Here is a 12731-nt window from a genome sequence, read left to right as displayed (position 1 = left end):
AATCGCCCATTAATAACCTTTTAAAGGCTGCTTAATAAAGTTCATTTATAGAAGCTTTCGGGAATAGCTAGTCGCTTTCTTCAGGCATATTTCCTGAGGTTAGCTGAAGTAAAACACTGCATCTTACAACTTATCCATCTATCCTGTGGGTGTCTCTCCATTTTGTTTCTCTGCATGTCTAGAAGTTATTAGCAAAATCATTTCTACAGTGTTAGCCAATAGAATTATGTAGGTGGAAAAAGGTTTTGTAAAATGAATGCCTTTTAAAGAAAATCTGTAATGAAAAAACTTCCCCTGGGGGTACTCACCTCGGGTGGGGGAAGCCTCCGGATCCTGTTGAGGCTTCCCCCGTCCTCCTCGGTCCCACGGCAGCAGAGAAAATCCTCCCGGAGCGGCGGGGATGTAAATGTTTACCTTTTGGCTTCAGCGCAGGCACAGTATCCGAATGCTCAGTCAGGGATTTTATCAGGGCTGATAAAGCAGGCTGAGCAGTGCAGAATGAAACAGGGAGCAGGGTAGGTGGTTTTTCTAATGTTCCCACTGATATATATGGTAAAATACATGAGGGTGCTTCGTCTCTGGTTCACCTTAAAGAGTGGAGGTGCCCAATGCATAAAATATAGTCTAATAAAGCTGACAGTGACCTGAGGAAGCGGGCAAGCAAGCACGAAACGCATTCTTGTCATACCTCTATAGAGGAGATTGTTTTTTAGTTTGTTCTAAAGAACATTCGGAGTGCAACCGACCAATTCTTGTTACAGACCTGGAAAACCGAGCAGGGATGGTTAATTTCCCGCCTGCTCTGACGTTGCTTACAAGGACTTGCAACCCACCTTTGTGAGTAAATACATGCTTAGCATTTTGCTTTTCTGAATCTTACACGATTCTGTCTCATTGGGGTTGCTAGTCTCAGGAATCATTGACATAAACAATCTTTATTTACTAAGAATGCTCAACCTATTTCTGGATGTAGCTGGTGCTTCCAGTAACGCAGCCGCCCGTTCTGGGGTCTTCTAGGCTCACAAATAACTGCAATTCATTGAGTTTTGGATATTCAGTGTTGGCTGCAAATTGTAGTATCAGTAACCTTACATTGGGAACAGCACTGATGTACGTTGGCATTCATTTTCAAATAAAGGAAAGTTTTGCTTTAAAGCGGGATTGTCAAACACAAAATCAAATTCCATGTGTTTAATATGCCGTCTACAACCTGACCCTGCATTGCAAGCATTCCAATATAATCATAAATGTTTCTGCTGTAATGAATCTTATCTCAGTCAGCCTGGCTTGATTCTGGTACATTGCTGGGTAGAGGGAAGCTTGTTATCTCTCCTCCCACATTCTTGCTCCTGACTGATTGGCTGAGGGCAGTTTAGTGTGGCATGAGGCTGAGAAGGGAAATACACCTCGCCCCTCTGCAGAAGCTGCTGAAATAGGTACTGTGCTCCCATGTGTTTACAAAGCAAGCTAGATATAACAGGGCAGTTTCTAGGAGAAAAAAAGAGTAACTAAGGAAATGACATCAGGATTGGCTTCAGTCAGGCAGTAAAGATGGAAAATACCTGCAACAGTTTTCTCTTTATTTACAATATAAATTTCACTGAAATCAAAATGTGGACAGTACAAAACATCTATTATGTAAGTAGAACAAGTATTTATCTACTTGTATATGTGTTTGTTTTCCTAAGATAGAATGGCTGTCCCTGCTGCTTTAAAAGATGAAGTGCAATTTGACCTTTTCCTTCTTCCAGTCAGTGCCAGGAGGTGGCGCTGTTTTATCCACTTCACCCTGGAACCTGTCTGGGAGCTGCAGTTGGCTTGGGACCAGACAAATTCTTGGCCAAGGAAAGCAGCGCAGTAGAAGAAACATTTTTGTTTTTGCTTCTAGTTATCATTTTAGTGCCGACTTTTCTGCCAAAAACTATGAGTGTCTAACTACCAGCAAAAGAGTTTAAGTCTTTCCAGTCCAGCTGTTTGAGTCAGGAGGTTGCAGGAGAAGCCGTGCTGCAGTAATTGATTAAAGGGGACCTGTCAGGAAAGAATATTAATCCCACCATGTCTTATACTGGGAATACACGGCTCGATACGGCTCGATTCTGAGTCATTTCGATGGCTCGATAGATAATTTCTGACACGTCCGATCTCCCGCCCGATTGTTTCCCCGCTCGATTTCGCATTGAGGACAATGGAAAAAGATAAAGAGTGGAAGATAAGAATCACCTGCAGAATCGAGCGGAAGAATCGAGCGGCAAAATCGAGCCGTGTATGCCCAGCATTAAGGTGCCCATTGACAGCTCAATTTTTTCATCAGATGCAGCCTTTCAAAGCTTTTTATTTATGATCAAATTGTGCAGAAAACTGCACAGTTTGTGGTGAAAATTGATATAAACTGATTGCATAGTCTGTTGGATCAGCAAAATGTAATTGGGGGGGGGGGGGGTGCTAGAGGTGGAGTAGCATACTGTAATCATACCTAGAGGCAGTGTGTTTTTAGGTTATCTGGTAAGGAGTATAACTTGATCGGAGGTTGAAGGGGGAATGGCCTAAGTAAGAGCGTATGCTTGTCAGAAAAAGTGAGTTTTGAGGGAGCGCTTAAAGGGAACCAGAGATGAGGGTTAGCTTAAAAATGGTAAAAGATGTTATACATATCTGGGGCTTCCTCTAGCTCCATAAGCCTGGATCGCTCCCACGCCGCCATCCTCCGCTGCCTGTCGCCGGTACCGGGTCCCGTCACTTCCGTTGTACGCATGCGCAGGGGCTCCCTCCAGATTTGTGCGCCTGCGCAGTACGGAGGGAGCGCACTGCGCTTGCGTCGACTGGCCGAAAGTACGGGACCCGGTACCGGCGGACAGAGGCTGCGGAGTACAGCGGCGTGGGAGCGATCCTGGCTTAAGTAGCTGGAGGAAGCCTCAGACATGTATAAATCTTTGAAAATTTGTTTTTCAGCTCTGTTTCTCTTTAAAGATTTCAAAGCTTGGAGAGTGACGGATTTCTTTTTATCTTCATCATTTTTTCCTTGCCTTGTCTTTTAAACACTAATTGCTATAGATGAGACTAATGAAAAAATGCAGAGAGTTTCCCTGTGCAGGATTCGGTGACTAAGCAGGGGAGAGAGAATGTTCCTCTTCTGCAAACATTTTCAGTGACCTGAATGTAACCTGCATATGCAATGGCAGCTAGTTGAGTAGGGCACTTTTATTTTTACATATATGGATATTACTTGGGGACAAACGCAAGCAGGATAACTACCGGTATATGGAAATTAAAGATTAGGGAAACAAGTTTATCATACGTCATGCCAGACTGCATTTAGCTAGAAATGCTCCTCGTGCTTGCTTGTTTAGTTACAAATGTATCTATCTACAATGTAACAAACAAACACAGCTCTGAGAGAACAAAGAGGGCTTCCCCGGCAGGCTTTTCAAAGGTCTATTTGTATTCCAAATAAAGATACATTTGTAGCTAAAATGTCATGTTTAACCCATTCAGTGAATTTCTGCTTAAAAAAAAATCTGGCATAATAGTTTGTAAGCTGTAAGCAATCTTTTAAAGCAAAGTTGTAATGCTGGGTGTTAAGCCACTTTAATATTATTGGCAAGACAGGAGTTTTAAAAGCAGATTTGCAGTCTGGCATAACGACTAGACTGCTAGCAATATTAATCTACGAGTATACTAGAGATTAGAATATGACCCCTCTGAGACACCATAATTGCCAATAATTGTTCTCTTTGTAGAAATCTACAATAGTAAAATATGCCGCATGTTTATTTTTTAGTGATCAGGATGCTGCTGAACAGCCTTGAGCGTGAAATCGTACAAGCTGAGAACTCCCTGTTAGAAGCTGCAGCCTCGTTCCCCTTGTATGGCAGAGTCCATTGTATCATCGGTGCACTAGAGCTTGTGTCCCTTGGGTAAGTGATCATAAAATGAGCCATAATGGAAATGTAGTACCTGGCACTGCCAGCCTTTTCGCCTTCACTTTTTTGCTGATAGGCTGATGCCTAGATAGAACATTGTATGGCGCTCAGCTGAAAAGATCGCCATTCATTTAGGAACAGCAGCGAAGGACCATTGCTCTGGATAATCCAGAGGCGTCCCCTGTCCCCCTCCAGTGGGTCATTCCAGCTCTGTGACCACCGGAAAACCGTCCACAGGCTCTTGTGACCTGCTCAGTAACACGGACGCCCTCGGGCTCGACTTTTTCCGCTGATGCTCGAGTGGGTCTCTGCTATTGCGCGGTGTACTGGAGGGGTCTGGAGAAGGTAGTAGGAAGCAATCCTCTGGAGGATCCAGAAGCTTCCCTCTCCCGCGGTAAGTATCTAGGTCAGTTGTCCTCAAACTAAGGCCCGTGGGCCGAATGTGGCCCCTTGAGGCTTTTTTTACCGGCCCCCCACACACAAAACGTATTACTTATACATGCGGTCAGCTACATCTTTAAATATTGGTGGTCGCATATAGAATAGCAGTGCTGGCACCACCCATCCACATGGAAGCTCAGAAAGCAGTAATTCGCTGGTTTCCAATCAAATTCCACATCAGGTGACATTGCTGTCCACTGCAGGTTGTCACCTGAGTATGCTTCACTGTCTGGTCCGCAAAGATTTCTACATCATTTTACCTGTATGTATACTCCGGCCCCCCAGCAGTCTGAAGTATGCTGACCCGGCCCTCGACCAAAACGTTTGGGGACCCCTGATCTAGGTTTTTAATTTCACATGTTTACTTTAATCACTTCAGCCCTCAGTTGTTTTTCACCCTATGTACCAGAGCAATTTTCACCTCCCATTCATTCGCCAAAAACTTTATCACTAGTTATCACAATGAATTGATCTAAATCTTGTTTTTTTTTCCCACCACCAATTAGGCTTTCTTTGGGAGATTCAGTTTCCTAAGTATTATTTTTTTCTAAATGCATTTTAACAGGAATATTAAAGGGAAGGTTCAGGGAGGGGATTAAAAAAAATAAAAATAAATTTCCATTTACCTGGGGCTTCCTCCAGCCCGTGGCAGGCAGGAGGTGCCCTCGCCGCCGCTCCGCAGGCTCCCGGTGGTGTCCGGTGCCCGCCCCGACCTGTGCTCCTGTGCTCCATTTCCTGGCACTTCTGCGTCCCACGCCGGCGCGCTGATGTCATCGGACGTCCGCCGGGCTGTACTGCGCATGCGCAGAACTACTGCGCCTGCGCAGTACAGCCCGGCGGACGTCCGATGACGTCAGCGCGCCGGCGTGGGATGCAGAAGTGCCAGGAAATGGAGCGCAGAAGAGCCCGACCTGGCAGCCGGCCTGGCCAGGTCGGGTCGGGCACCGGAGACCATCGGGAGCCTGCGGAGCGGCGGCGAGGGCACCTCCTGCCTGCCACGGGCTGGAGGAAGCCCCAGGTAAGTGGAAATTTATTTTTATTTTTTAATCCCCTCCCTGAACCTTCCCTTTAAGAAAAAAAAATTGAAAAAATTCATTATTTCTCAGTTTTCGGCCATTATAGCTTTAAAATAATACATGCTACCATAATTAAAACCCACGTATTTTATTTGCCCATTTGTCCCGGTTATTATACCATTTACACTGTAAAACCAAAAATGTCCCCTGGGGGGTACTCGCCTTGGGAGGGGGAAGCTTCCGGATCCTAATGAGGCTTCCCCCGTCCTCCTCTGTCCCACGGGGGTCTCGCTGCAGCCCTCCGAACAGCGGACCGACAGACCCGACAGCCTGTTCAATATTTACCTTTCCAGGCTCCAGTGGGGGCGCTGTTGCGGCTCTTCTGACGGAGATAGGCGGAAATAGCCGATCTCCGTCGGGTCCGCTCTACTGCGCAAGCGCAGGAGACTTGCGGCTGCGCAGTAGAGCGGCCCGACGGAGATCGGCTATTTCTGCCCATCTCCGTGGGAAGAAGCGGATACTGCGTCTGCGCTGGAGCCAAAAGGTAAATATTTACATCGCCGCCACTCCGGGAGGATTTTCGCCGCCGCCGTGGGACAGATGAGGAGGAAGCCTCAATAGCATCCGGAGGCTTCCCCTACCCGAGGTGAGTACCCCCTAGGGGAGTTTTTTTCGTTACAGATTTTCTTTAAATTATGTCCCTATAACAATGTATAGCATCAATATTTTATTTGGAAATAAAGGTGCATTTTTTTCAGTTTTGCATCCATCACTATTTACAAGCTTATCATTTAAAAAATATTAGTAATGTACCCTCTTGACATGCATATCTAAAAAGTTCAGACCCTTAGGTAACTATGTTTTTTGTTTTTTAAATTGTACTTTTTTTTTCATTTTTATTTAGTTAAAAATTTTATTTGGGTATTTTTTGGCTGTGGGAGGTAAACCGTTAATTTTAAATGTAATGTATTGTGCTATCTGTGAAAAAAATGTATGTGCATGTAGTTTTACTATTTTGCCACAAGATGGCCACAGTGATTTTTTTTGTTTTTCTATCCTGTGAGTGAGCACGCTCGCTTACAGGAACTACAAGGAGGACTTTTTTTTTCAGAAAGACTGCAGCTACTGAAAAGAAGCCATCTGTTTTTCTACCGGGGACTTAGGCTCCCTGCACACTGCAAATCCGTTTTCCGATTCCGATTCCGTTTCCGATTCCGATTCCGTTTCCGATTTTCCTTGAATACATTCAACAGAAAAACGGATCAAAAAACGCAGCATGCAGTTAAGATTAAAAATCTGAATCGGAATCGGATGTAAAAACAGATTAAAAAGCGGAATCGGAATCTGAAATGCATGCAGTGTGCAAGAGGCCTTACAGTTGTGTTCAAAATTATTCAACCCCCAATGCTGTAAAGGGTTTTAGGGAATTTAGTGTACATTTGTAATTGTGTTCAGAATTAAATCTTACAAGGATTTTTTAAAGAACCAAATACAACTAAAGTGACATCAGTTGTTTTTGTAATACAGTATTAAATGGTTTTTTGTGTGATTTCTTCATTGACACAATTATTTAACCCCTTAAAGACTACCACTCTCAAGAACAGAGGTTCATTCAAGTGTTTTCGATCAGGTATTGAAAACACCTGTGGATGTTAACGAGCAGCAATCAAGCATAATAAGCAGCAATTGGCAGATTTAAAATGACTGTGATACTCAGCTCCTTCTAGACATGTACTGGTGTGCTTACAAACATGGTGAAGTCAAGAGAATGGTCCAGGAAGACAAGAGAAGAGGTGATTTCTCTTCACAGGAAGGGCAATGGCTATAAGAAGATTGCAAAGATGTTAAACATATCAAGAGACACACTGCGTAATAAAGGCCTCCATGCCAGAACTCCCAGGTGCACCCCCTTGCTGTCTCCAAAGAATAAGAAGTCGACTGCAGTATGCCAAAAGTCATGTGGACAAACCACAAAAGTTTTGGGATAGTGTTCTGTGGACTGATGAAACAAAACTATAACTGTTTGGGCCCATGGATCAACGTTATGTTTGGAGGAGGAAGAACAAGGCCTATGAAGAAAAGAACACCTTGCCTACTGTGAAGCATGGCGGGTGGTCAATCATGCTTTGGGGCTGTTTTGCTTCTGCAGGTACAGGGAAGCTTCAGCGTGTGCAAGGTACCATGAATTCTCTTCAGTACCAGGAGATATTGGGTGTGTGAAATGTGATGCAATCCGTCACAAACCTGAGGCTTGGGAGACGTTGGGCCTTTCAACAGGACAATGATCCCAAGCATACCTCCAAGTCCACTAGAGCATGGTGGCAGATTAAAGGCTGGAACATTTTGGAGTGGCCATCACAGTCACCAGACTTAAATCCGATTGAGAACCTCTGGTGGGACTTAAAGCAGTTGCAGCGTGCAAGCCTAAGAATGTGACTGAACTGGAGGCTTTTGCCCATGAAGAATGGGCTAAGATACCCGTAGATCGCTGCAAGACACTTGTGTCAAGCTATGCTTCACGTTTAAAAGCTGTTATAACTGGAAAAGGATGTTGTACTGAGTACTAAGAATGAATGTTACTTGGGGGTTGAATAAAACTGATAATGATGTGAGCACAGAAAAGTCATTTGTGGTTATTTAATTATAAATGTTATATTTATCTGACTTACAAGTGCCTCTTTGATTTAATTGTAAACGATGACTGAAATGATCAAAATCAATGTCAAACTGGCCAAAACACTCAGTTTCAGTGGGGGTAGAATAATTCTGAACACAACTGTAGATCAATGGGGGGGGGGGGGGGGAGGACACACACGGGATCCTTTTAGACATAAAAGTCACGTCCAAAAGGCAAAAATGGTTAATGAGAAACCGTAACTGACGGATGGAACTTCATCCCAATCAGTAGCGGATCCCCCCTTTCCCATGAGAAATCTATTCCTTTACTCAAACAGATCATCGGGGGGCTCTGTATGGCTGATATTGTGGTGAAACCCCTCCCACAGGAAACTTTGAGGACCATGGTCCTGGCAGTTTCCTGTCTGTGCATTGTGGGAAATAACTATTTACAACTGTTTTTAACTGCCAAAAAAAAAGCAAGCAGCATCTACTTCCACTGACATCACCTGCCAGCAGTAAAAATGTCACCATGTGATAAATGTCAGAATGTAAATCAGGGAGAGGAAAGCTTTTACATAAGTTATTTAACAAAATGCAATGAGGTTTAGAAAGACAGGAAACTGCCAGGACCACTGATTCTGATGAAGTTCAATTCTTGGTTACAGTTTCTCTTTAATCCATGCCTGTGCTTGGATCCTGGTTCTGTCTTATTTGTATGCGGTTATGATGCTGCTTTGTAGATTAGTGATGTAAATGTTTGTATTTAGGAATGTCTCTGCAGTGGAAGAATGGAGGCAGATGGTATCGCGGCTGATTGCAGCATCTTACCGCCTCTCAGCCATCGTCTCTCCCGTCGTCCACAGTTCTTCACCAGAAGGCCTCATGCCGATGGATACAGAATCAGGTGAGTCTTTCTGAATACTTCATGGACATTTATTAGCTTTTCTAATTAAAAAGCTGCCTTAAAGGGAACCTAACGTAAACAAGGGTTAAGGACGGAGCAGCGCACTGCAACAGGTGAGTTGCAACGCTGTATCAAATTGTGCGGTGGCCCTGGGGAGCACAAGTTTGGGGGGTGGGATTAGCATTGGGAGGCTCCGCAGAGCCTGGAAGCACTAAGCAATTTCCCCTTTTGGCTTAAAGGATACATCTGGGAAAGTAATATAAATCAGATTTACTTAATTGGGGCATCCTCCGGCCCCTGGAAGCCTATCTGTCCCTCGCCGCAGCTCCGCTGTAAGCGCAGGCGCAGAACACGATCAGCGGGCCGCATGCATACTGCAGAGGGGACCCCGGGAGACCGACTGGGTGCAGAGTTGCAGCGAGGGACAGATGGGCTTCCATGAGCCGGAGGATGCCCCAAGAAAGTAAATCTGATTTTTATTACTTTCCCAGATGTATCCTTTAAAGGAGAACCCGAGGTGTGTTTAAAGAATGTTATCTGCATACAGAGGCTGGATCTGCCTATACAGCCCAGCCTCTGTTGCTATCCCAAACCCCACTAAGGTCCCCCTGCACTCTGCAATCCCTCATAAATCACAGCCATGCTGTGAGGCTGTGTTTACATCTGTAGTGTCAGTCTCAGCTGCTCCCCGGCCTCCTGCATAGCTCCAGTCCCTGCCCCCGTCCCTTCACTCCAATCAGCAGGAAGGGAAGGGATGCAGGCGGGGACTGGAGTTCTGCAGGAGGCGGGAAGAGCAGCAGACTGACACTATAGAGATAAACACAGCCAGCTCTGACAAGCTGTTTGTCAGCAGCGTGGCTGTGATTTATGAGGGATTGCAGAGTGCAGGGGGACCTTAGGGGGGTTTGGGATAGCAACAGAGGCTGGGCTGTATAGGCAGATCCAGCCTCTGTATGCAGATAATATTCTTCAAACCCACCTCGGGTTCTCTTTAACCCTCCTGGCGGTTTGCTAAAAAATCGGCAGGGGGCAGCAAATCTTTTTTTTTTTTTATTTTTTTTTTATTTTTTTTTTTGTTTTTTCATGTAGCGAGACAAAGTCTCGCTGCATGATAGCCGCTGCTCAGCGGCATCCCCCCAGCCCCTCCGATCGCCTCCGGCGATCAGGAGATCCCGTTCAAAGAACGGGATCTCCTGGAGGGCTTCCCCCGTCGCCATGGCTGGGGGGGGCGGCTGCGGCGCGACGGATAGCGGCGGATCGGCGGGTAGCGGCGGCGATCGGGCACTGCACGCAGCTAGCAAAGTGCTAGCTGCGTGCAGCAAAAAAAAAATTATGCAAATCGGCCCAGCGGGGCCTGAGCGGTGCCTTCCGGCGGCATAGCCCGAGCTCAGCTCGGGCTTACCGCCAGGAAGGTTAATGGTAATGCCAACTCTGTCCCCAGTAGGGGCCCAGACAACACTAAAATCCTAGTGGAATTTTAGTGTTTCCATGCCTGTACATAGAACTTAAAGAGAGACTGAAGCAAGTTAAAATCCATGTTTTTAACTTTTATTTATGTTAAGCACTTAGGTAGTGCTAAAACGAGAAGTTTATACCCCCCTAATCCCCGGGGCTAATTGCAGGGAGCGCTTCCTGATTGAGGCAGAGCTTAGGGCTGTAGCTCTGACTCTTCGCGCGTCAATCCCCTCTGATTGCCGCCTCTCCCCGCCCCCCTCTCATCTTCCTTCACTGAGAGGGGCAGGGAGAGGCGGAGATCTGCGGTGGATTGACGCGAATGGAGGCAGAGCTGCAGGTCAAAGCTCTGCCTCCCTGGGCAGCAAAATCCACGACCAAGAAAGTCGGGGATTTTTGCCATGTGATTAGGGGGGTATAAACATCTCATTTTGCCGCGGGGGTGCGGTGTTTTAGTACTAGCTATAGTGCTTAACGTAAATAAAAATTAAAAACATGGATTTTAACTCGCTTCAGAGTCTCTTTAAAAAGATCTGTCTTTTGTTCCATTTTGATTCAGTCTCATGCCTTGTTTCATGTCTTTCTGTAACTGTTGGCAGATGAGATCTCTGCAGTGCTGGCTCCCCTGTGCCATGTAACTGCCGTGCCCTCCTGTGTTTTGGGTCTTGCGGCCTGACACAGTCAGGGCACAGCAGCCAGGCCTGGGAGACGGAATAGTTTTGCGGTTCACTGTTCCCCACTGACTGTGCTCATTGTCTCTCGCAGAAGCCGCGGCTCAGTTGCACATGATAATGAGCGAGATCAAACCACGGGACACAAACGATTATTTCTCGCAGCCAAGAATATTACAGAAGGACTCTGACCTACATTCCCAGGCCCTCCCCGAAGACCGAGTACCGTCCACAACCCTCTGCGCAGAAATGAAAGGTAATGACATGTAATTACAGCAATTAAGAACCTGATTAGTCAGCTGCGTTGAGAGACTGATGAAATGCAGGCCTAACAAAAAGCACACTGATGAACACAAGACCTCGACCTTGCATGAAGTTTACAGCTGGCCCAGATTCGGCCAGAACCAGGACATCAGAGGCCTCCAGAACACGGGTCCTGCTGTCATGGCCTCCAGAACACAGGTCATGGTGTCCAGAACACAGGTCCTGCTGTCATGGTGTCCAGAACACAGGTCCTGCTGTCATGGTGTCCAGAACACAGGTCCTGCTGTCATGGTGTCCAGAACACAGGTCCTGCTGTCATGGTGTCCAGAACACAGGTCCTGCTGTCATGGTGTCCAGAACACAGGTCCTGCTGTCATGGTGTCCAGAACACAGGTCCTGCTGTCATGGTGTCCAGAACACAGGTCCTGCTGTCATGGTGTCCAGAACACAGGTCCTGCTGTCATGGTGTCCAGAACACAGGTCCTGCTGTCATGGTGTCCAGAACACAGGTCCTGCTGTCATGGTGTCCAGAACACAGGTCCTGCTGTCATGGCGTCCAGAACACAGGTCCTGCTGTCATGGCCTCCAGAACACCGGTCCTGCTGTCATGGCCTCCAGAACACAGGTCCTGCTGTCATGGCCTCCAGAACACAGGTCCTGCTGTCATGGCCTCCAGAACACAGGTCCTGCTGTCATGGTGTCCAGAACACAGGTCCTGCTGTCATGGTGTCCAGAACACAGGTCCTGCTGTCATGGTGTCCAGAACACAGGTCCTGCTGTCATGGTGTCCAGAACACAGGTCCTGCTGTCATGGTGTCCAGAACACAGGTCCTGCTGTCATGGTGTCCAGAACACAGGTCCTGCTGTCATTGCCTCCAGAACACAGGTCCTGCTGTCATGGCCTCCAGAACACAGGTCCTGCTGTCATGGCGTCCAGAACACAGGTCCTGCTGTCATTGCCTCCAGAACACAGGTCCTGCTGTCATTGCCTCCAGAACACAGGTCCTGCTGTCATTGCCTCCAGAACACAGGTCCTGCTGTCATTGCCTCCAGAACACAGGTCCTGCTGTCATGGCCTCCAGAACACATGCCCTGCTGTCATGGCCTCCAGAACACATACCCTGCTGTCATGGCCTCCAGAGCACAGGTCCTGCTGTCATGGTGTCCAGAACACAGGTCATGGTGTCCAGAACACAGGTCCTGCTGTCATGGCCTCCAGAACACATGCCCTGCTGTCATGGCCTCCAGAACACATGCCCTGCTGTCATGGCCTCCAGAACACATGCCCTGCTGTCATGGCCTCCAGAACACATGCCCTGCTGTCATGGCCTCCAGAACACATACCCTGCTGTCATGGCCTCCAGAGCACATGCCCTGCTGTCATGGTGTCCAGAACACAGGTCCTGCTGTCATGGCCTCCAGAACACATGCCCTGCTGTCATGGCCT

General features: G+C 46.9%; 1 protein-coding gene across 2 annotated transcripts in view; it reads left to right on the top strand.

Annotated features, from left to right (window-relative positions):
- Positions 1-12731, top strand: part of THADA (THADA armadillo repeat containing) — a 782712-nt gene that overhangs the window by 86076 nt on the left and 683905 nt on the right. For both annotated transcript variants that reach the window (XM_068233009.1, XM_068233008.1), the window contains exons 18-20: positions 3776-3911; positions 8761-8897; positions 11115-11276. In XM_068233009.1, the coding sequence (XP_068089110.1) occupies positions 3776-3911; positions 8761-8897; positions 11115-11276 (435 nt within the window). The remainder of the gene's footprint in view (positions 1-3775; positions 3912-8760; positions 8898-11114; positions 11277-12731) is intronic.

This window comes from Hyperolius riggenbachi, chromosome 4 (genome assembly GCF_040937935.1).
Source record: "Hyperolius riggenbachi isolate aHypRig1 chromosome 4, aHypRig1.pri, whole genome shotgun sequence".
Classification (NCBI taxonomy): Eukaryota; Metazoa; Chordata; class Amphibia; order Anura; family Hyperoliidae; genus Hyperolius; species Hyperolius riggenbachi.
This window is presented reverse-complemented; position numbering and strand designations above follow the sequence as displayed.